The sequence below is a fragment of the Neopsephotus bourkii genome, unplaced genomic scaffold (assembly GCF_033783945.1).
Source record: "Neopsephotus bourkii isolate Nb327-2 ecotype Australia unplaced genomic scaffold, CSIRO-AGI_Nbou_v1 NB_1120, whole genome shotgun sequence".
NCBI classification, from domain to species: domain Eukaryota; kingdom Metazoa; phylum Chordata; class Aves; order Psittaciformes; family Psittacidae; genus Neopsephotus; species Neopsephotus bourkii.
Window position 1 is genome coordinate 1,658,803 of NW_026901606.1, and position 24,628 is coordinate 1,683,430.

A 24,628-nucleotide genomic window follows, 5' to 3' on the forward strand; every position below is an offset into this window, starting at 1 on the left:
TATGGTCTCGCACATCACCCTTACTGCAACACTAGCCAAGCACTCAAAAAAGTACAAGTTGTTCAGGAGACTTTCAACCCCTTAACTGAAGTTGTGCTCACTGAGCCTCCATTCTCTAGGTCCAGCAGGTCCCTCCCGTGCCAGGACTCACCATTCAGTCCCACAGGTCCACTGGCCCTTCCCCTGGTACATCTCCCCCTGCTTCGACATTACCCAGCATGTATGGCATTTCCTCCTTGCCTTTGGCTTTACATGGCAAGGACAAAACAGGAGGAGCAGAAGCAAAGTCACAAGCTCCCCTCCTCCTGCCGTCCGTGTTCCTGCTTTTCACTATCCAGTGTCTAACACGCTCCGCAGAACCCCCTTCAAGATGAGTTTAATCTTCAGCAGTAAGTTGGACCAAACCCGAACGAGTTACTCAATTCACTCTAGGCTGCAATGCCCAACGCCTATTTCCCTGCTGAAGCACAGCCCACTCAGACCTTCAGCAAACACCCAACCGCTCCAGTGCCAAAGCTCACAGCAGGGAAGGATAGTTGCAAAGCAGAAAACGCTCATAGCAGGCAGGCAAAGGGCTGCTGCCCATGAGCTTTTCCAGTGACTGTTACCCCAACTACACAAAACTCCACAGGCAAACAAAGAGATTAAAACCCAGAAGGTTTTTTCAGCTGGTATTTTTATTAGAACTCTCTACATAAAGCACCTTTGCCTGCCTTAAACTTACAGTACTTCTCTGAACACTGTTCTTCCGTAATTGCGCAAGATGCTTCGAACTACTCCGCGTTTCTCGATTTGGACACTGCCACCTTAACAGCTTGCACAATGGCATCTTTATCAATGCCAAACATCTTCAGGAGCTCAGCTGACTTCCCACTGCGTGGTACATGAGATACAGCCAAGCAATTGACTGTGATCCCAGGCTCACCCACCACTACAGCACACACTGCTTCTCCAATGCCACCTGTGGAAAAAAGAAGTTAAACAAGACATGTATTGGCATGTTACCACAGGCAACTTGCAGATTGCGTGTATATCTGATCCAAAGGTCCATGCAAACTAAATCCTCAATTCAAAAGCTTATGAGAAACATCAATCACAATATATGTCTGAGTTGCTCATTTGTGAAATGAAGACAATTCCCTATTTCCAAGGCATTCTGAGGACAAGCAGCCTGCCATTTCTGAGGTACTTGCTAATTGGCAGTGAGAAACTTACCTCCAAAGGGCACAGAGCTGTCAGGAAGCCCTCACCACTTCAGCATCAGCTACAGAGGGCCAGGTTTAAAATATATTTAGATGGAGGAGTATTTACAAGTGTACTTCATGTGCTGAAAGGCTGAACTCCTGCCAGTCTTTATGGCATTGAAGAGCTCATCTTTTCAGAATGCCTGTAAATGCTGCTAGGCACCTCTTTTGAGTTATGCAACACATTCACAGCCTTTGCTCAGGGCTCAGTTCACACCGAATCACCATCAGGGATTTACAGACTGAATCATAATCATACAAATGATGTAACGGGGAACTGTGGCAACAAGAGAGACACTGGAAGCAGGAGTATGAGGAAAGAAGAAAGCACAGGACTAGTGTCAAGAGCATGTGCTCTTGAGACCTGGTAGGAGAGATACCTTGGTCCTACACTTCAGTTGGGGTCTATCAGGCTTTTCACAGCTCCAGACATAGTGTGATTTAAACCAGTCAAACAGCTTCCAGCCAGAGGCACCTCCATGGATGTGGTTGTTAAGATCAACCTGATGTGGGCCTGCAACACACTCAGGCTTGTGAGGTGCGTACACCTGACCTTCCTTGGCTGCATCACACAGAGAGCCATGCCACAACAATTTGCATGTTCCTCACCTCCGGGTGTGATGATTTTGATATCCTGCAAATCTACAGTAAAATATTTGTCCAGAGTTGTAAGGTAAGCTAGAAAACAATGAGGCTCAGTGATGCTATTATCATCCATACACTGGAATGGAAGTACCGTGTAACCAGCACTTAACGGCAACACCAGCTCACTTCACATACCTGGCAAGAGTGATGCTCGCCTTAAATTAGGATAATATTCTCATATCTACTAATTTCTAATAGTAGATATCACAGATACCTACTAATGCCATAGTTCACAGCTGCCCCTCTGCTAATTTCTCCATCTCCCCCAAGAAGATCAAGCCTGACATGATTCACAACCACTGCTCTTTGCACACAGTCTCATCTTCACAGGACATGTTTGCACAGGCAAGCCCTTGAAAACCTGTGTCAGCAAGACATGTCAGAGAGCAAGAGGCAGCAGATTAACCAAATTAACTCCAGTTGGCAGCTGGTCACAAGTGGTGCTCCCCAGGGCTCAGTACTAGGGCCAGTTCTGTTTAATAACTTTATCAATGGTCTGGATGAGGGAACAAAGGCACCCTCAATAGGTCTGCAAATGCCACTAAGCTGGGTGGGAGTGTTGATCCTCTGGAGGGTAGGAAGGATCTGCAGAAGGGTCTGGGCTGGCTGGGTCAATGGAGGACAATTCTATGAGGCTCACTCTGGAATTTATTCCACAGTGACTGGAAACTGCCAAATCATCTGATCTCAAGCAACGTGGAATTGTCCTTTTGGATACAGGGAAAACTTATAAAAGCTGCACAGCAGTGGTCTCTCTCACAACTTAAACTCTGACAACTACAGCTGCTGTAAGAGCTATCTGAGAACATTCCATGCAGAATCACCACACCACAGCAGGAGCTTACAATTTCAGTGAACACAAATGACTCAAGACTTCACTTGGACCAAGCACAAGGAAGGGCACACACAAGCTGATCAGAAAGGAGCCCTGATTAACCCATTATATCTGAGGAAACTTTCAATCCTCAGTGTCATCTTATAATCGTTAGGAGTAATAAGGAAGAATAAAACCTCTCTTTTGCTTTAAGCAAATGACAGCATCAGGTCCTATACTTCTCTCTCAGGTTAGAAGCTGTGAGGTTCCAACCCCTGGGCAATAACTGTATGGACTGTGACCTCCTGGCCCCAGCATACCTTCATGGTAATGGTCCTCAACAGTGATGATTCTGCCCTTGGTCGCTCTTGCACTTTCCAGTATTGTCTTCTTATCCAGGGGCTTTATAGTGAAGGGATCAATCACACGGATAAAAATTTTCTCTGCAGAAATAGAACAAAATGAATTGCAACATGAATTTGGAGAACGCAAGACAAAGACAATGCAAATGGTTCAGGCAGCCCCTGCAATCTTTCAGGGCCATTATGAAACCTGCCTACATGAACAGGTACCCCAGGTATCCGTACCAATGGCTTGTCTACCACTGAACCCAGCCAACCCCAATTTGTGTGTTACTTCTTCATGCACCTGGTGAGACAGTAGCATCTGTCCATGCTGCAGACAGGACTCTTGAGGCAGAGAAGTCTTGAATAAGTGACTCCAGGTAACCAGGAGTGCCTGTCAGCAGCACAGTAATCAAACTGGCCTTGCCACAGATAAAAGCAGAATCCACTCACCAGGAATTCCTTCTTATTCAAACTCTCAATCACAATTTTTTCCCCAGACTTTCATTCCACCTTTAACTTCACTGTCAATCCAAGCAGAATTTCTCCCTGCTTCTTCAGTCTGTATGCATTCCAAATCCTTCATTGAAGCTGCCCACCTACCAGGTATGCCTGTTAGAACTGCCCCAGCCCTGATCATGGCACCCTTAATGCCGCCATCAAACCCACAATTTGTCCTGTCATCACAAGGCAGGCCCAGCTTGCTCATTAAAGCTATGTACAAATGGTGATTGTTTATAAAGAATGGCAAGTTACACGAGTTTTTTTCTGGTCTTGGCTGGCTGAACACTGAGACAACTGTTATACATAAACAAGCCCTATATTATGCTGACAGTTTTGCGACTGAAGACTCTGCCAATATATTGAAGTTATTAGACTCTGCCTCTGCACTAAAAGGTTTTCTCTCCATCATTGGTTATTCATACTTTGAGATCAGCAGAGCATTAAAGTGTGGTAAATGCAGGAAAATAACAATAGTTCTAAAAATACAACTTTCACAATATCCTAAGCCTGATGGGTTTGGTTGTACAGAGTATCTGTTCACTTAGATACAGAACTACCCATAAGCCACAGGCAGCATTAACTGTATTATCTCTTACTATTGGTAATCTCCTCCTAGGCACAGGCTACTCAGTCACAGATGGATTTTTGATGGTTTCTTTCTCATTTTATTGAAGGATGTTTATGTTTGCTGTGAGATGTCAGTGCATTTGAGCATTATCACAGAATTATTGCCAGCCACACCAGTTAAGTCAATACATTCATTCAAAAAACCCAAGTTAGCAGTGATCCTCATACACACAAAGGCACTGTATATCAACAGCACTGTGTAAGAGCTCACACACCAGCTATGGCTCAGCTGACAAGCTGCATTTTGTTAACTGGCCCCAGCCCGATTGCATTATACTGTTCTGGTACCTTATCCTGCCCAGACAACATGCCAGGGAAGAATCACCCCTGCTTCTCACACACTCCCTATGAAACTGCCTGCAGAGATTCTCTGCCAGACAGATTAGCAATTCTAACAAGACTTTGAGCTGATCAATTTGGTAATTTTCATGGCTACTAATGCTGGTAAGATAACTAAACCCCACTCAGCCAGGCAAGATTGGTAGATATACACCATGCTGCTCTGTATCAGTGTGGCAGGTGATTAGCTGTCTATAATATTTTAATTAATGTTTACCAATACAAAGGGTGAGAAGTTATAGTACTGATTTCTTTGCTCTATTATATGATAAAAAAGGAAACTCAAACCAAAGAACCCCCATGATCTGCTCACCTTTTCTCAGCTGTTCTGCTGCAGCCAGAGCCTCATGCAGAGTGACTCCTGCTCCAATCACAGTCACCTGGTCATCCTTACTCTTCAGAACCACCTGCAAGAAAATATTTCCAAGTATTTTAGGAGTAAATCTCCCTGATATTTCTGACATTTCTGGAGATTTCATTAAAAAGATCAAATCTTTGGCATTGGAATGCTTTAGAAGGAAAAGGGCTTTTACAAGAGCAACTTTGCATATTTTTTTCTGATTCTGTTCATCTGGACAATATTTACCTTTGCCTGCCCAATATGGAAGTCCTCATTGTTGTTGTAAATGACAGGATTTTCAGGACGACTGGTTCTTATGAAACAAATGCCCTGTTTCCGAAGTAAACATGTTATAAGTTACAAAACCAGAAACATGTTGACATTCTAGTTTGTAAACCCTGTAAAAAAAAATATAGTAAAACAACTTTTTCTATTTGTCTTGTTTCCACCCTTCTATATCACCTCTGGTTCTACTGAGTAACTCCGTCCCCACTTCCCATTAGTCCTTTTTCAACAGCTGGTTGTTTCAGACATTACAATACAGTTAATAACCTCTTAGAGATGCTCATAACTTACAATTTTCTTTCTGATTCCAAGATCTTTATTTCTCTTTTGCTCTCTTGTGGAAATGGAAAATTCCACTCAAGTTAATTACAATCTTAGAACTTTGCCATACACGTGCAAATTTTACTCTAGTGACTTTGAAGCAAAAGAAATGCTCAGCTGAAAGTAAGGAAAAATGCTTTCTGTCAGTCAGATGCTCTTCCAAAAGAAGTAACCAACCTGTGCTTAGATCTAATTGCTCCCTCACATTACCTTACAATCTTCTCCTCCCCTCTTCTTTTTTTCCCCACGAACCACTCCTCACATGTGTTACACACCAAATTCTCACACTCCTTCACTTCAAAGCTGTACTATCAAGACTAAACATTTTCTGATTATTTGCTCCTTTCTTAAGGTAAACTCCTACTGCAGCCAGAAGTATCAAAGATCAAGGAGATAACCCGACCCATGCTAATTATGACATTTGACCATTACTCTCCCAAATTAGCTGAAGCTTAGGAGAGATTAGAAACTGCCACAACCATGTGGGAAATCTTAGTCTTCTTCAGCCAATGTCCTATTTAACTGCAATCCATCACTAGCAACAGAGGAGCAGAAGATGGCCAGAGAGACCATCAACCAGTGAAAGTACTAGCTCTTAATACCTCCAAAAATGTAGACTCACTAAGCTAATAGATAACCTTATTCTGTACTGGCACATGATCAAAATCCTCAAAATCAACTTATCTTTCTATATCCAGCTTCAATTTTGACCCCAGAGACACTGTACTAGGAGTGTATTTTCTATAAGTTTGCTAAAGACCATCAAGAGTTACACTTGTGCTTATTTCGAAGACAATTGAGACCCAAACTGCAACCGCTGTGTAATCATTTACATCTCCCCAAATGTGGCCCACAGCATTCCAGAATGTTCATTCTGCACTAGCCTGGACAGAATGTCTGCAGCCTTTCCATGCAAAAAAAACATCCCACTGCCACGCTGGAGCCTTTGAAAGAATTTATGTGGGTAGAAACATGCAAGAAACATGCCAGAAACAACAAAAATAGTGAAGAAAAAAAAAAAAAAGAAGCAAAGTTCTCTGGCTCAAAAAGGCTGCGATGCAAACCTTGGTGTTGGAAGCTATTTCCACTGCTTTTTCAGTAGCTACGGCATCACTAGGGTAAAACACAGTGGCATTTGGAACAGCTCGGAACATGCACAGATCCTCCAATCCCATCTGAGATGGCCCATCCTCACCTAAAAGAATTAAACCAGGGTTACAAAAGAGTAAGTGCATTTTTTACAATCACTCAATATAGCAGTGAGGTTCAATGTAAACCAGAAAAAAAACCCCAAAAAGTATAAAATCAGGCACACACAGGACATGCAAGTGTACCTGCTTGAGAAAAGAATCATCTTCTCCTTAACCTCGGAACCATCTAAACAGTAAATAAAGATACAAAGAGACTAGAAAGAAAGAGAACTCAGGTTAAAAAGAAAAAATGGGAAATAAAGTGTAACAATAAAACAACACAAACAGAAGATAACCAAAGTAGGAAGGTACAGATACAGAGAGTCACAAAGTATCTGAGCATCTTCAGATTTTATATTTTATTTTATTATTATAAATGTACTTTATTCAGATACATACTACATGTATGTAGTGATGCTGCACAAGCAAAAATTTGTATTCGACAGTAGTGTTTCTCCAGATTTAAAATGCTGGAAATGTGGAAGAACTGCATGTGTCCCACCAGAAATGGAGAGTCAACTTGGTACAACTGCTCACAAACTCTTAGCCTCAAGACTAAATGAAGGGTATGTATTTTCCAATACCATAAAAAGTCTTTCAAAGAGTAATATGGCATCCATGTTGCTAATTTAACAACTCAAGCACCTTCCACTGCAGATCTATCAAATAGAATTGTTAGCCAGAACATGTGCTGGATGCCATGATTTTAATAAAGGAACAACCACAACACCTCCCCCCAGTGACCTTACGTAATGGTGCTTTGGGAATGGCACTGTTCCAGACTAACCATGCAAAGAGCTCTGAATGCAGGCACGTCACAGCCTGCAGAGCAGAAGCAGGGCAATAAGCCTTCCCACATGCACCCAACTCCACTACCTGTTACTCAAGAAGGACGAGTTCACAGGGAAGGAGGAGAGTATTTTCATGAGAGCAGCACAAAACTCTGAAGAACTTTAAACATGTTAAACAAATTAATCATTGAACTCTGCACTATACATTACTAATAAAGTAAGCACAAAGCAGGGAAAAGCGTGTCTCGGCTTTCAGTCATGAAGTAAAAAAAAGTCCTCAACATCAGTTTCTAACTCTGTGTGCACTCTGAGTGAGTGAGTGGGAGCTCGGTGGGCATTTTCCTTTCCTAAAATGCACCCACACAATCCATTCATGAAAGTGGAATTAAGAACAAAATTAACAGGTACCTCAATCAGGATCTTACTCAAGATAAAGACAGCACTCATGCTTGCCCTACTTTTTCTAAAACAGTGCCATATCAGCATTCACAGTTCATACCAGTAATTTACAGACTAGCACTACGATGTGCATCTTTACAAAAATCCTGATTCACATGGTTTTAAAGTAATGCAGAGAACAATTTGCAGTTACATCTGCAAAGCCTACATTTATAGCTGAATAAAAAACCGTGAGTGCTTCATATGAACAGTATAAAATGTCTGGAATATAAAACTTACTGCCTAAACAACTGCTATGTCTACTTTTGACACATTTACACTATGATTTCTTTCCTATATGTCCAGTTTGGAAAATACCAATTTTACATTATTCTCTTATGACCCTGAAAACATCTTTAATGTTTTGGTCTGTCAGCAACTACTGCTTTAGGAGTGAACTTAGGACAAGTTCAGAAGGTCACTGTGATAGTTATTTATCACAGATTTAATGGGGCCAAATTTCAATGCAGCAGAAGCCCAGGTCTATCTGGAACTGCATTCATAAAACCTCAATTTTCACCACAGATCCTGTCAGGATTCTGAATTCCATGCAGACCCAAAGTTCTAATAGGAAGTACATTTTATTCGTACCCTTCCATTTAAAATTGAATTTTTAACTGCTAAAAGATTTCTCTAAATTCCTTTCTTTTGCAACTTGTTTGAAAAACTCTGGGTGTTCAAATTGTTTTTTGAAAATCACAGTTGAGGCCTGGACCAGATTTGTAACTCAAACAACTTCATAAACCTGTGCTTCATAATCACAGCTCCCAGCAGAACTTTTCAAGTGCTGAAAACTGAAACTTGAAAGTGCAGGTCTAGGAGACAATCCAGGTAACCTGAAGGAGTTTTGTCTTCTAATACAAGAAAAGACCAAAGCTAATTGGCTTTTGCATCAAGACCCTTTGCTGCTCACTAAAAGACTTAAACCGTATTAAACTAGACTACGATGAGATGGGAGGACTGGTTTTAAAAGAGGCTTGTAATAGAATCCCTCCCTTAATGACAAATACAAGCCATAATCTGATATACTCTACTTACAGTCTCCACTACTAAAGCATGCTCTGTACCACTGCAAGCTAAGCTTGAGGTTCTGGATGAAACTACATATTTTCATGAAGCACCTTTAAATCTTTACCAGTATTACAGGTCAAATTAGCATGCAAAGAGCCTGAATTTCCCCTACAAATGCCCAGTGGGTTTTCCAGCATCAATGTCTACTGTCATTTTCCTTCTTGGTATACAAGTCTGCTCCTGTTTTCTTGGGTGATATCTAAGCTTTTCATTTAAAAAGCCCAAAACTCCCTCCCCCAAATCAGCATCAAACCCCAATATGATATAACACTTCCCAAATAGTTAGGATGGGAACCAAAGACCAGAGAAGGTACTGCTAGCAAAAGTTCTCAGCCTGCTGCTTCAAGAAGTGCTGCCTACACTGCAACAAGTCTTGCAGAGAGGAGCCAGGGGTAATAGAAGCCAACAGGAAAACATCAGAGAAATACCTCAAAGGAATTAAGATGCTCTAAGAAGGTGACATGGCTGGCAGCCCAGCTGAAATGCTGCTAAACCAATGCGTGCAGCATGGGAAACAAACAGGAGGACTTGAAAGCCACCATGTCTATCAGTGGACAACAGAAGAGCTATGGATATCATCCATGTGGACTTCTGCAGACTAGATATCAAGAGGAAATTTTTTACAATGCGTGTGGTGAGGCAGAGGTTGCCCAGAGGCTGTGGATTCCCCATCTCTGCAGGCATTCAAGGTCAGGTTGGACAGGGCTCTGAGCAACTTGACTTAGGTGAAGATGTCCCTGCCCATTGTAGGGGGGTTGAACTAGATGACCTTTAAAGTTCCCTTCCAACCCAAACTATTATATGATCCTGTAATTCAATTTCCTGAATTATCTAACAGTTTTGCAGTGCCCATTTCATTCGTATTTTGAGGTTTTTGTGTTTTTTTAGTCAACACACCAGGTGCTCCAGTAGTCAGAAGTACTGAGAGAAACTTAATCAATTGTTTAAAATTGGTGATCATCAAAGGCATAATAAACCAAAGATATTTCTCCTTTGTAAAATGCTTTTAAGACTGGTGGACAAGAGTCTCTGTGCAAGGATAACTTTCATTAGTTTCTCATCTTAGGGACTGAGAAACAAAGGTACAGTAAGCACATGACTATTCTCATCACTGAGGACATCAGCTGTAAAGATAGAAAAGAACCTACACTCCTCATTTTCAATCCAATTCCTTTATATCACTCTATACTTGTGGAGTAGAAAAGCTTGGAAGGAAAATTCCTATTTTTATCAGGCCAAACAGATAAAAGAGGAAAAAAAAGGCATATGAGCTGATAAAGGCTTGAAATCCTTCTCATCCTTTCTTAATACAACATGTCTGATAAAAGTAAATTGTGAACATGACTTCTTTCTATAAATGGTGCCATTGTTATACCATCACAGCTATATTACTGATTGTCTCCACAAGGCATTATCAGTTTGACTGCTTGACACTAAATGAATGGGAACTGCTGATAAATAAGCCAAGAGTGCCCCTTACCAATAGAAACGCCGCAGTGTGACCCACAGAGATTGATGTTACTCTCAGAGATGGCTGCCATGCGGATCTGGTCAAATGCCCGTGTGAAGAAAGTAGCAAAGGTGCTGGCAAAAGCAACAGTTCTGTCACGAGTGGCACAACCAACTGCAATGCTCACCTGGAAGGAGGCAGATTGTAAAAGAAGAGTGAATTCTTCATTTATCACTTGTTTCCAAGACATGAGCTGTGGGACTTCCTACTGAAAACTTCAGCGAGAAGTTGTCAATGCAGATTAAAAATCTCTGTTCAGCCCTGCTCCTAACTGTTCACTTTTCCAAGAAGGAAAGGAGGCAATTCTCACAGTATCTATCCTCCAGCATCTCCTATGCTCCCTGCCTCAACTGCTAGCTGTTGTTAATGCTTACTAGCGCTTCTTTTCTTTATCTGCTCCAAGCAGCCATTAACAGAGTTTTAAGACTTATCCACTTCTATCTTTTCCTGGATCAAAGGCTTACACTTTCAATACAAAGGACATAGCAAATCTATCTCCATCAGACATCATTACTAAGTGGGAATGGATTTACCTGTGTTATTTGGACTGGTAGTTACTTAAAGGGCCCTTCTTCAGCAAAGACGGAAATCAGAACAAGGCCCTTAAATTGTTTATTGCTACAATTACCCCATACATTTATATTACACAGAAACTAGTCTGCTCTTTATAGCAGATTTTCTCTAAGCTGTTGTAGATCCAAAATGTCCAACTTGAGCTCATGAAACTGCTCTAGTATAACGTTTGCAAGAGACAGTCCATGGTTGGTTGGTTATAAATCATTAAAGGCAACAACAAGTTTCTGCCTGAATTTGTGTCTTTAATTTCATTTGCTTCGGCGAACCCCTACAGATGGCAACCAAAGACTCAACCAGATGACTTATCAAATTATTTCCTTTTTTTTTTACAAAAGACATCAGGCTAAATTTATTAACTGTTTTTCTGTCCTCACCTTTATAGGGCAGTCTAGCCTGGAACTCACTGCCACACTGTAACATTCCTTTTCTTGCAAAATAAAAAGACCCAAGCTCTGAAAAGCCTTTTCAGTTAAATCTCTACAAATCACGCTTCGGAAATTATTACTGTTTACATATTGCCATCTCCTTGTGTTGTACTGAAACAGATAATATGACCATAAAAATAAAAAGAGGAGTGACTTTGGAAAGAACAATCAATCAGAAGCACTCCTGTTGCATTACATTTGTCAGCTTTTGCCATAGCCTAGTTTTTCCCTAAAAAGCGAGCAAGCCGAATTAAATACCATGAATACACATACAAAGAACAAATATTAAAATACCACTCTGAAAACTCAGACTGAATGACCTCAGATCCTGCTGTGTAATATCAGTAATTCATAAACCCAAGAAACCCATTACCATGTTCTGTTCAGCAATGTAGCATTCAATGTAGCGACTGGGATGTTCTTTCTTAAAGAGCTCTGAGAAAGTGGAGTTCTTTGTGTCTCCATCCAAAGCAATCACTCGATCATTAGCATGGCCCAGTTTTGCAAGTGCAACGCCATAAGCTTTGCGGGTAGCCCACTAGGAAAAGAAAAATATAGCAGTACTGTTATAACTTTGTTTCTAGCAGCTCTTTTTTTTCCATGAGTGCATGCACATACAATTAAAACCAATCAGTACAGCCATCAGTGCTGAAATCAGCAACTCCCTACCAATCTAGCTAGGAGATGTTGAAAACCTTGGTTTCCAATCATGGAAACTCACTTAACCTTATAGAGTTTCTTCAATTTTAGATAAGCATATATGATCACAAAATGAAGAAGAGTGATTTGAGTATTTATATTTTAATAGATAATACCCAGTGAGATGACTGTCTGTGTGTCAGACCACAGAAATAGGTGTTTATCAGAATATTCAAAATAGGAGAGAAGTAGGTAGTTGAAAATGGGACAAGGGATAACACTCAAAGCCTTCTGCCACCCATTAAGATATCTGACAAACAGTGAAAAAGGAGAAGAGTACCTTTTCTCCCACTTTGTAACTTGGTGGAGATGGCATCTTAATGTTTCTAATATTTATTATGGGTGCATCTTCTTCTGGGAGGGCTGGAGAAAGCTTCTTCTTATTTTGGATTTTGTCATCTATTTCCTGAATGACTTGTTCAGCCATGTTTTTTGGGAGGGGCTTCCCATGCCAGCTTTCCTTATCTTCAACACCTGTGCAGTTAAAAGTACATTACAGATAAGGAAAATATAAAAACTATTTAAGTTTTCTGCTGCAGATTTTACCCAGCTAGAAGTGGGTAACAGTCTAGTACAGTCTCTCAAGGAAGAACTGCTTTATTATTCCCACTGTAAACAATTACAATGGTATTCAATTGCATTAAGAGAGACATGTTCAAATACGTAAGAGAAATAGTAAAATTACATATATTCCAAACTAGTGATGGAATTCCAGCACCATCTTCTGAAATTGTTTTTAACTTGGCACCTAAGAGACCTGGTCCATTAGCGTGGCAAGCAGTAAACCAGCATTAACAGTTAACACAAAATTTCAACAGTGAGGTCTAATTAAATTCAGCTAAATTTCAAGCAACAATTTTAACCCAGCTGTCTTAATTCAAACGAGACCTGACATTTTACAGGTTTATTTTAATAGCTTCTGATGACTTTTATCTTTGTGCACCCAGCACTAACAGCAAAATTACCTCTTTGGCTGATATGCTGCTTTTCACTGAGTAAATTGCTAAGAATAATGAATTCTCCTTGCTTAGTCAATGAAAAGAAATTAAGATATTTACTCATGTTAATATTTATCTGGTCAGAAAGGCAAATTCATAAAGTGCTGCTAAAAGCTGTAGCGGAACAGAATCATGGCAACTCTTGACATGCTGAATATGCATTTACTCCATTCTATGGATACAGTGCTCATTAGCTAGCACATATCTCACTTCTAAGAACCCAAATCCTTTCCTTAGCACTAATGCTGCTGAGAAGTATAAGAGTTCGAAAGAATCCCTGCATGCTGTTGCTCAAATGTGTAGGTACACATTTGTCCCCTAGAAAATGACATTTAGGCAAGTTTCACACTACATGAAGACTACAAAAGCATTTTAGAGGCAACATAAACTCCAAAAGTCAAACAGCTGTTAACCTGTGAAATGATTTCTGATTTCTATACTACTCCTGTATCTCGATGAATTACACATCAGATCATATGAAATAGCTTGCAGTATGAGGTAGCTTATGCACCATGTCTCATATAGTTTTGTCAAAACTGTAAATGTAGCATCCCTCCTCATTTCCTATGCATTTACACTGCCTGGATGGTAACAAGCAGTCCCCGTTATCTGCAGCACCAGGAGGAGGGAGCTTCCAGGACAAAGTTACTGCCTTCTCAGAGTAGTCTCTGTGAGTCTAGGGATCAAGAGCAATCCAAGAAGGTTGCCCTCTTGTGCTAGGGCAATTTTCAAGACATACAGTCCAATGTTCTCCATGCCCCCGGCTGTCTTCCATACTAGAAAAGACTTCTTAAATAGAATACCAACCTTTTTCTAATGCATGAAACATTAAACTTCTATATTTAATGATTGCACCTTTATTGCAGCACTATGTTCATATTATTATACACATGCATATGCAAAGCAATAGATGTTTTATTACCTGATATGCCTCTGCCTTTAAAAGTCTTTGCAATGATAGCTGTTGGCTGATGTTTGGCCTGGCCAAAGGCTTTGCAAAGTTCCTCCACACTGTGCCCATCAACAATGATTGCATGCCAGCTAAGAACACAAACAGATCAACTGTTTCTAAAGGGTTTTAGCATGTGACACTCTCTGATAGTTAGCAATAACAATAACGAATACTAACATCATTCCAATGCCGTGTCTTTTAAAGACCCAAACTATGCCAGAAACATGAAATAGCATTCATTTGAGATCACAAAATACCATAGTCCCTCTTTTATAATGCAAAATAAGTCACAGAGGGACTAGCAAAATTCACAGCTTACAGATCACTAAGTTATCCTACATTCCTTCAGACATAATGGCTAGTTTTAAACATAAGAGCAAATCAGACATCTAGAAATGAATTAAAAAACTTGACAGTGAAAGTTGAGTAATTGTTTCCATGACCTTCTTTCTGCTATGACAGTACCTTTGGTCACACAAAGTTACAAAATCTGGTTTTAATATGATAAAAATCCTCTAAAAAAAAATTTATCTGAGTAAGCAATCCTTTTCTTCTTCCTCTAAACAAAAAATTCTGTCAATTCTCCTGCTGTAGAATTTTGTAATAATAGCCATAAAGACGGCCACTGTCAGGCCTTACGAAAGACCATCCTTCTTGGTGAAGATATACTTGAGAGCTGAAAGCTCACGTGAAAAATTTCTGCAAAGCAAATGAAGCATACAGCTTCAAACGGGAAATGACACCCAACTTCTTCTCATCACATACCCAAAGGCTTCACAGCGTTTCTGGTAAATCTCAACATGATGCTGCAGAGGAGCAGGGTCACTTTGTCCAAGACGGTTAACATCAAATATAGCAACCAGATTATCAAGCTTGTAAAGCCCAGCAAAGGCCATTGCCTCCCAAACAGAGCCTTCAGACAACTCTCCATCTCCAAGCAGACAATACACTCGATAGCTAGAAGAAGAAATTAAAGTAAAAAAACAAAACCAAAACCAAACCCAACACCCCAAAACAAGGTTTCACATGTAAGCACAGTTAAATCAACAGCAAAACCCCTCTAACAATTCAGAGAGAACTTGCTGCTTTTTCTATTCCAAACTCAATGCCCATTGCTCAATGCATTCACCTCAGATAATTTTACATAGCTACTTAGCTGTTATATATGAAAAAATACTTATATTCAGAAATACTTTTGAGCTGTTATATATGAAAAAAATGAGAAATACTATAGTCCTTTTTAAAATTTTCTCTCAAAAAGAAAAATCAAATATTAAGCTTTCTTGCAAGGCCTGAATGAACAGGCCCATTACGCATTGTCACTGTGACTCAGCAAGATCGCCAACAATGCAAGAAAGATTGCTGTCTGCTGCTTCTTTCCTCCCATATACCCTCTGAAAGGACAACTAAGAATTTAGTTTCAGGAAATCTATGAATTGCAGATGAACTCAGCTATGAATTAAAGCATGTTGCATAACCAGATTCAGAATTCTGGAAAAAGAGAACCAACATGGTATGACTTTGTAGATGATTTCTGCAAACACTGAAGACTTTTATTTAGGTAAACTCAGGCAGCAGCAGTACCGCCTGATTTCTATGGAACTCAGGCAATGTATGTTTTTTATTGCCACCTTTCTTTTTTTGCATGACAAAACTTTATAAGTGAACTTGCAGTAAATCAGCTGTCAAATACAGAAGTTTAAAACACAATAACCACGATGGCTGTTAACAAATTTTTTTAACTAGACATTAAGCTATCATAGACTTTTGATGTGAATCCCACCTGCCTTCAGCTAAATCTGAACTCCTTCCACATAAGCTGCCTCCCCCGTACTGCATGCAAGACCACCTTTTTCTTCTGTCATGTAAGCACTGGTTAGATTTTTTCCACACGTAGCATCTGTTAAGCTCAATTAAAATCAGCAAGTCATCTTTCACAGAAATGATTTCAAGCTAGTGAAGTGTAGAACACACTAACTGGGCAGCCAGTGCTCGAATGTTCTAGAACTGTCACATAAAATATATCAACTACATCAGGCTATTTTCCTCCTCATACAGATTTGCCTTTAGACATCTACTTTTCTTGTGCACAAAACAAATGGTAGAAGCAGTCATTTTTGTATTTGTGGAGCTGAATGCCTTTCTGATAGCATTTTGAAGCCCTACTTTATGATTCAGTGCTGCTATTATTGACCATAACAGTTCCTTATCTAGGTATATGCTCTCCACTATTAGTCATCTGACTTGGAACAAACGCATCTCCAGTCTGCATCTTCCTTCCAAGGGGACACATACCAGTCTCAAAATGGCTAACAGAAGTTAGAGGCTGCTCCCCATCTTACTGTCTTCTCTGTTAGGGAACATCACCTTGCAATACTGCCAGGGTTCAAAAAGGGACATATAGGTGCACTAATTCTTGCTTATCTTTAAATACTTGGTAGTTTCACTGGCAATGGCTTCGTAATCTAGGCTAATAATCCGTAATTATAAACCTCAATTTGAGATCAGATTTGGGAATGGAGAATAAAGGTTTGGGTCTCATTTTTTCCTGATTAAGAACATGGTTTCTTTTCACAAAATATGGCTATTGACTGGCTCTAATCATGAAATACATGATGATGGAATTACCTGGCTCTGTCAAAGAATTTGCCAGTGTATGCCATTCCACATGCTGCACCAAGACCCTGACCGAGGGATCCAGTGGCCACATCAGTGAATGTTTGTCTCTGAAAATGAAAAGACAACAATTATCATACAGTGAAGAAATAGAGAAATTAAATTCTAGCACTAGAAGATGGTTCACTATACATCAACATTCAGCTTTTGATGGCAAAACAATACCGTATAAGTGCCTCCAAATCTTGCCATTCCCCTTCTTTCCCTGCAGTGCATGTACCTTGATTATCAGTATCACAAGCTGACTAGGCTCTCTGAGAGGGAAGGCTACCAATGGCCCAGGAATTTTTCAGCTACGTTTTGGATGGCAGCAGTTACAAATTGATGATATTGTATATATATAAAAAAATATAATAATAAAAAGAAATCAATTGAAACCTTTGGTTGGGAATGGAAAGACCAATGAGGTGACCAAATAACTCAAAGCTTCTTAAAGGACAAGAAAAGCCATGCAGGAACCTGTTTTAAATGGAAAATATTGACTGTCGGGGATCTTTACTAGAACAGTAAAGGTCATTTTTACACGCTCATTCAAACACAGACACTTATTCAGTTGTGAAGCCGTAAATATTACCATCCTTCCTATAAGTCTTTATCTTTCCTGTACTATAGCTAGCAACCAAGAACTGCTGCAAGATACATGTGCTACTTGTTTTACAAAATCCACCATCTGATATCAAAGGTTATAAGCACTCACTGGCACTGGGTGTCCTTCTAAGACAGAATCAATTTTCCTCAAGTTCAGTAATTCTGCTTCTTGTAGAAAGCCAGCCTCTGCCCAAACAGAATATAAAATTGGTGCCGCATGACCCTAGAAAAAAACATAAACTTTAAACAAAGCTCAATTTTCACAATATCCTAGTATCAAGACAAAATTCTGCAAAGCTGACAAACCATAGAATCAGGTTCTTACATCAACTAGGAAAGAAACAAGTTATAAAACACTTTCATTTTTACAATGTAACATTTGTGCTGACGCTTGTTTTCAAGTCCCCCATGCCCTTGCTTAGAGCACCCCAGACAGCTGACTACAGTTAAGACAGAAAGAACGCAGCACTCTCAAGGGCTATTTAGGATGTCCTCAAGAAAATCAACATGGAAGGCTAAGAAGGCCTCTGGCAGCCATGCATTTCCAGTTCCAAGTAGTTTTGGTATCCATATAAAACCCTTTGATTCAATCTCCTTAGGTATCATTTTCAAAAACAGACCCCTCCCTGTACACTGAACTAATGTAAACGGATGAGCAAGGGTTAGCCCATTACATCTTCTTCAATACATATGTATTTAAGGTAATATGCAGCAAGTGACAACAGGAAAAATTTATGCTTTAAACACTTGGAACCTTGTGGCCAGGTCTGATTGAACAACTGCAAAGTAGTAGTTATCTTCTGCTCGTGGAGTTGTTAGAAGTCAAAAACGCCTGCAGAGGTTTGAAGCCATTTTTAACTATGGGAAGAAACCCCTATTCATTAGAGGCAGGTAAGGCAAACATGAAGAAGCGACTGTCATTGCTTAACCACCTCAGCATTAGCTGTTTGCTTCTTACCTAATTACTTATTTCAGATATACATTATCAGCTATGCAACACTATTGTAAGCCACCATGTGAGAAACCTGACTCAAAGATGGAACCTGCTTCACTGGAGTACTTAATCTGCCATTTTTCACACCGTTACGTTTTCTGAAGGTCCTTCAACTGCCTTTGTGTCATACGGTCGAAACGTCCTTGTGATTTGCAAGGGCACAATGCAAAAAGGATAGAAACGCTAATGGCCAGGCCAGGTTGTAGTTTTATCTGTTTTCTGAACCACACTGGCTTCAGAAATAGTACTGACTTTAATATCATACTGGCACAGTAGGAATGCCAACTACTCACTAACCTACCATAACTATTTCATGTAATGCTCCCTGAAAAGCTGACAGTAATCAGTGCACATTGTGACGTGACTGCAGGCATTATCAGCACAGCTGCATTTAACAAGTAGAGCACAAAAGCTAACTGCAACTTACCCATTAGAAAACTGGTTAAGCCTAAGTATAGCAGATGTTAATATTTAGATTTCATAGACCATATAACATTTATTATTTAATACTAGAACAACTGAAGTCAGGGAAGTTAAGACTTCTCAAGACACATTATACAGACACTTTTTAAATATTTTTGAGTTATGCTTCAACTTAATCAGCTTTTACTTGTCTTTCTGAAGTGAACAAATTCCAAGCTCTCAAATATTTCCAACAGACTTCCGAGTAGATGCAAGCATAAGTAAGCATTTAGTCAAGGAAGACAACCTGATTTAATTTAGATTGACAGCTAGTAGACAGCAATAGTATAGTGTAACAGTTGTTTTACCTTTGAAAGAATAAACCGGTCGTTGCTGGCATTTCTGGGATCTTGTACTTTGTACTTCATGGTATGGAAAAACAGCACAGACATAATCTCTGCTGCACTGCAACATGATGTAGGGTGGCTACAAGTCAAGACAGACCCAAGATTACAACTTCTCATTGCTGTTTGTTCAGGATCGTATCTTTAAAATATCACTTTACCAAGTCCCCTACTCCTCAGCGTTAATACACAGTTGAGTGTTTTTGATAACCCATCCCATCTACCATTACCCTAATGACAATTAGTTGTACTTTGAGACAAAGGGAGCCCTCTTATCTAGTTGAAGTGGGTATTAAAACACATGGTGACAGTTCAAGGGCATATCTTTTAGAGCATTCTGTTCTTCTTAATGCCAAGGAACACCACACTAATCGGTGACTGTGAAGCACAGGAAGCAGTATGACCCTGTGCTTGAAATCATACTTTACTGATTTATCTGACAGCAGAAATTCACACTGGTGCAGAGGAAACAAAGACAGCTTTCCACAGTATTTTAGCCACTCACTGAGTAAAGGAATTAAAAATGTGGCATCATGACTTATTCAGGCCCCCTTGCACTGGCAGGGACTGGTAACACAAGAGTGTATTTTGAGGAAAGCTCTGGAATGTTTAGAACTGTATCACATAGAGTACCATTTTCTTTTACCATGTTAAAGCAGACAGAACTAGGATGCTGATTTCTAAAGAGAATATTAAATAATACAATTCTTGTACTTCATCTTCTACTGAAACTGGATGCAAAAATTTGCTGTCTCCAGTAAAAACCCAGAAAGAAGTACGTTGTAAAATACTAGTTTGCTTAGTCTTTGGCTAAGAGGGGAACCAACATTTTCTGCATTTACATCTATATCAGGCTGAAATGCTGAACTAGTTGGTTTGTCAAACGTTTGTAGGTATCTGGAATAGTCTCTCCCATTGAACTATCTGGGATAACTTTTGCAACAATAACTTGGCTTAGAAATACATAAGGCTCATTTCAGAAGGAAGTATTCCATATAGTAGCAACAAGTAAATGCAAAGTTACATGAAAAGAGTTATTTCCAAGTGCCAAATATACAGTTATTCTGAGACAAGGTAGATATTTAATTTGAAGTATAGTAGAGGGCATACATTTGATTTTATTGATCTACTTTACTGAGATTTCAAATAATGATGACTGTAGTTCTTACACACCTTGAAGGCACAGCACTACTTGACCACCTAAGTGTATTAGCCTTGGCTTTTCAATTATGATAAAACTTATAAGGAGTTAGAAGTCTCTTTAAAAACCTCTACTGAGTGCAGAAAGTAGCATTTTTCAGATTTCAGTGGTGTAAACAGGATCATTCTTGAGACCAGTGATTGATGCTGAGGTAGACAGTGAATGATGAACAGTAGAAAGGTTACGGCTGCAGAAATCTGCACCAGCCTTGAAAATAACTTGCAGTCTCATCTCAGTTTCTCTTCTACCAACATTTATTTTTCATCTTTAACATGATACTCTTAAAATATTTGACCCTTCTTGTAAAACAGCACAAACTTATTATGAAAGTGTCACATTTGTTTTCCCGCATGTACATTTACCATGCATGTTAGGATTAGACAACACTTTCAGGTAAAGGTAAAACTTTAATATTATCTTCTTGTAGTAACAAACCTTCCACCCACCCCCAACAGTGCTGTAATAAGAGAGTAAAAACATGCAAAACACTAGCATAATTTGAATTACGGTTAGTGTCCATCCCTTAGTAAGTACTCACACAGAGAGAACCAAAAGAATTAGCTTTAAACCATGGTTCAAACATATTAGTAAATATATATGTATTTGAGTTAATCAATAAGCCTTACATGCTTGTTTAAAGCTTTCATTCCTTTAATTTTATTAACTTCATACTTAACCATACTTCTATGAACTCCTGGTCTTGGTAAAAAAAGTTTTAAACAACCTAAAATGGTAGCATGTGGAAATAAAAAAAAAAAGTAGAAAAATGTATTAAATTACCTGAAAATAATAAAATAATAATAATTAACCTTGTTAAAACTACAGGTTAAATGACTTTCTACTAACAAAAAATAGCAAAAATTTAACTACATATTGGATACCAGAAATCATTTTACAAATAACTACACCATTTTCTTTAAATACAGCCATATGAACCACATCTGCTGGTCTTCTCTTAGCTCATACTCTTCTAGTAAGTTCTGTTAAGAGAACTTCTTGTTAAGCCTAGCAAAGTGTATATGGATTACTTTGTACATGGGGAGAAAAAGGCACAGCAAGTCATTGCCACTACTGTCACACAATCTCTCACGTTTTGTTCCCAACTGCTGAATAATCCAGAAATCTGCAGCAGTGGCCCCATCAACACGCTTCTCTGCCAGATAGCTTCTACTGAAGAAATGCCTCAACTTTGAAATACAGCCCTTTAGTAGCAAACTGAACTGGAACACTAAAGTCCTCGATCTGCACAAATCAAGGGTAAACTAATTCCTCCAACATGGTTTTGTGGGGTTTTTTTATTACCCTACATCAATTCATATTAGCTCCATCTAGATATTTCAACTAAAGAGAAGAACAGTGGAATGTTAAAACTGAGTGCTGAAAGACAAAAGAAAAAAAATCAAAAAAAAGAAAATAACCTGCAATAAATGATCCTACCACGTGTTGTGAAACTTAACTGCCTCTTAAGAAACCCTTGCAACTTCCACTTTTGAGAATTTAACCATCTAATTCTAGGAGTCCAGGAACTGTTTCACGGTATCAGAAATGTATCACTAGCTACCAAAAAGCCTCTACCAGTTTTGATTAAAATGTCTGCACTTCTTATCTAAAAGAAAAACTTCTTCCACACCCAAAAGCAAGAAAGTTCAATCTTTACAATGTAATCAAACATTTCCCCACCTAGGGCTTTTTAAGCACAACTTTTTTTTCCAGCTCACTGAATTTTTCCACTGCACCTGGTAAAGTACTCAAAGTGCTATGTTTGGGCATCTTCAGGATCAGACTGCCTGGTCTTTTAGCCCTTGCCCAAAGGCCACAACTTAACAGGAGTTAGAACAAGTGAAAACTGCAACAACTGGTGTCAGATCTACCAGGGAACCACCTGTGTTGCAACATATGTCAGTTTATGGAAATTACTTCCTTGAGAGTAGCAGGCAGGTCCCGTTTTGTTTGAAGTGCTTTTATTGCAAGTATTTCCTTCATTTTTACAAACTGCACCTTTATCAAACACAAATTTCCTTAACAGAGTCAATGCAAGCATGACAATTCTTATTAACTGTAAGCTTCCACTAAAATTTAGCTTGCATTCAAACATTTTTCTACACTCCTAGTGTATACCAGCAACTTAAACAAATCTTACTGTCTCATTCAGGTTTTGGACAACACATTCATAACATGTAGAAGCTGTCTTAGAAATGTACATGATTTATACAACCACAACTGACTCTGAATGTCTTTTTCTTATAGGCACATTACTACACATCATCTCAGTAACCAAATATCACTAGTTAAGAAAATATATGGCTTGTCAACAGAATCTGCCCTGCAGAATCCATCTTTCATAATCTGGTTGTGTAAGAATTTCAGACTCTACAGAACTTTAGTGCTAAAATAAGCTTGAGTGATTAAGGAAATGCCTTTGCGCAAGAAGTGCTCAGTATTGTAGCATACATGAAACAGGAATAAAAATCTTGAGTAAAACTACTTTTACTGTTTCTTCATCAGCATGGGGAGTATGGTTTTAGTATTGAATTTCATGGACCACAAAAGAGAAGGCTGCAGCAAGATCCTTATTCTTTACTAGCACATCTGACAAAACAGAAATCATTTTATCTGTACATAAAGCAAGTGATACCATACAAGCTCTGGGGTTTGCTTAAAATACACTCTAGAAGATCAACACTGAAGCTGAAGCTCTACTAAGTAGATTTAGCACAATTCTTCTTACCTACAGTTTCACACAGGCTTGTGTAACGTTGCCTGTACATCAAGCATTAAAAGAGCAATTGTTGGGTATCCTGCACTTCCCTTTCCAGACTGGAACAAGCCACGGCTTTGTAAAAACCTGCTCCTGTGGCTGGCTGAGAGTTTCTCCTTGTCCCCACTGCGTTCTACAGGAAGAACCAAAGCAGCGTTTCCATTTGCTGCATGCAAAAAGAATGAGTAAAGTTCACTTTCTGTAAGCCTTGGGGCCACGTGGGTAGCCCATGCCAGACACAGGGTGGGCACTGTAAGGCAATCCAAAGGAGCAGCTTTAAAATACCATACACCACCTTCTCCACACAAACCTCAGCATCAGAAGGATTCCAGGATTTCTTCGATTTTTTTTTAATTTTTTTTTTTTTTTTAACGCCACAGCCAGTTTCAAAGAGGTCCAAAGGAGGAAATTGTATCAAGATGGGATATATTAAAGAAAGAGGAAAAAAAGCCAGTACTCCACGTGGAAGCGCTCAAATACGTTATTCAAGCAGAAAAAAAATGGCTTTAATTTTACATGAGTAAAAGCGGATTGCTTGCAGAGATTTTTTTCCATAGGTAAAGCACGATCAAAGGAAGGATAACTGGAATCTGCACACATCAGAGCCTCCGCTAAATCCTGTCCAGAGGCCTGAATAAACTGCCCATTGGAGACAACGGGCATTTCACAGATAATCCCACTTGGGCTCACTTGAAATTCTGTGCAGAATTAGTTCCAACTGACGGGCACGGAATGAAAAAGAAACCGTTTGTGCCTCGGGCACAAATTCTTTGGTTTCCAGCCTGCACCAACTTCCCATTCACGGCCCCTCTCCGCAGTCACAACAACACCCGCCGGCCTTTACCCGCGGGAGCACCGCACAGCACCGCGCTGCTGACCCACAGTCTCCATTTCCTAGTGTAGCACCTGCACATCAGCCGGTCCGCGCCGGGCCCCGACACGCCCGGGGACAGCGCGGGTGTTATGGGGTAGGGGTTCTAGCGGGATTCGGCCGTGACCACCGCAGCATCACCCTCCGCCGTCGGGGTCCCCTTCCCCGCCCAGCGCACGTCCCATCCTGCGGCCGCCCCAATCCTCCCGGCAGCCGCGGGGAACGGTGTCCTGCAAAACGGGCATAAAACAGGGACCAGGGCGAAGGAACGGGATCTCTGCTCTCGGAGCCAACAGCGTGACCCTAGGCAGCGGGTAACGGGCTAAGGGAACGCGGCGCAGCCCCTCCCGCCGCCGCCCCGCCTCGATGGATGCCCCGGGATGAGGGATCACGGCTCGCCGGAGTGGCGGGAGCCGCGGGGTCTGTCTGCGGCCTATGCTGGGGGGCCAGCCCGTCCGCCTCACTCACCCAGAGCCGGCCGCAGTGGTGGCCTTGATGGAGTTGATGCGGAGCCGGTTGGCCGTGTCCTTCAGGGCCTGCAGGGTCTGCTGGTCGGGCTTGTGGTAATCCTCCATGAGGGCGAAGCAGCAGGGCGGCAGCGGAGACAGGGCTGGGCAGGCA

General features: G+C 40.3%; 1 protein-coding gene across 1 annotated transcript; it reads right to left on the reverse strand.

The window, feature by feature from the left end:
* Window positions 1-658: 658 nt before the first annotated feature.
* Window positions 659-24,628, reverse strand: TKT (transketolase). Its single transcript, XM_061362338.1, has 14 exons — window positions 24,476-24,628; window positions 19,142-19,259; window positions 17,487-17,600; window positions 16,742-16,839; window positions 14,879-15,070; window positions 14,084-14,202; window positions 12,444-12,637; window positions 11,838-12,002; window positions 10,434-10,590; window positions 6,528-6,658; window positions 5,104-5,187; window positions 4,831-4,924; window positions 3,024-3,146; window positions 659-961 (listed from the first exon to the last, which is right to left on the reverse strand). Exons 1-14 carry the CDS (start codon window positions 24,580-24,582, stop codon window positions 774-776), a joined length of 1,884 nt encoding a protein of 627 aa, XP_061218322.1. The 5' UTR covers window positions 24,583-24,628; the 3' UTR covers window positions 659-773.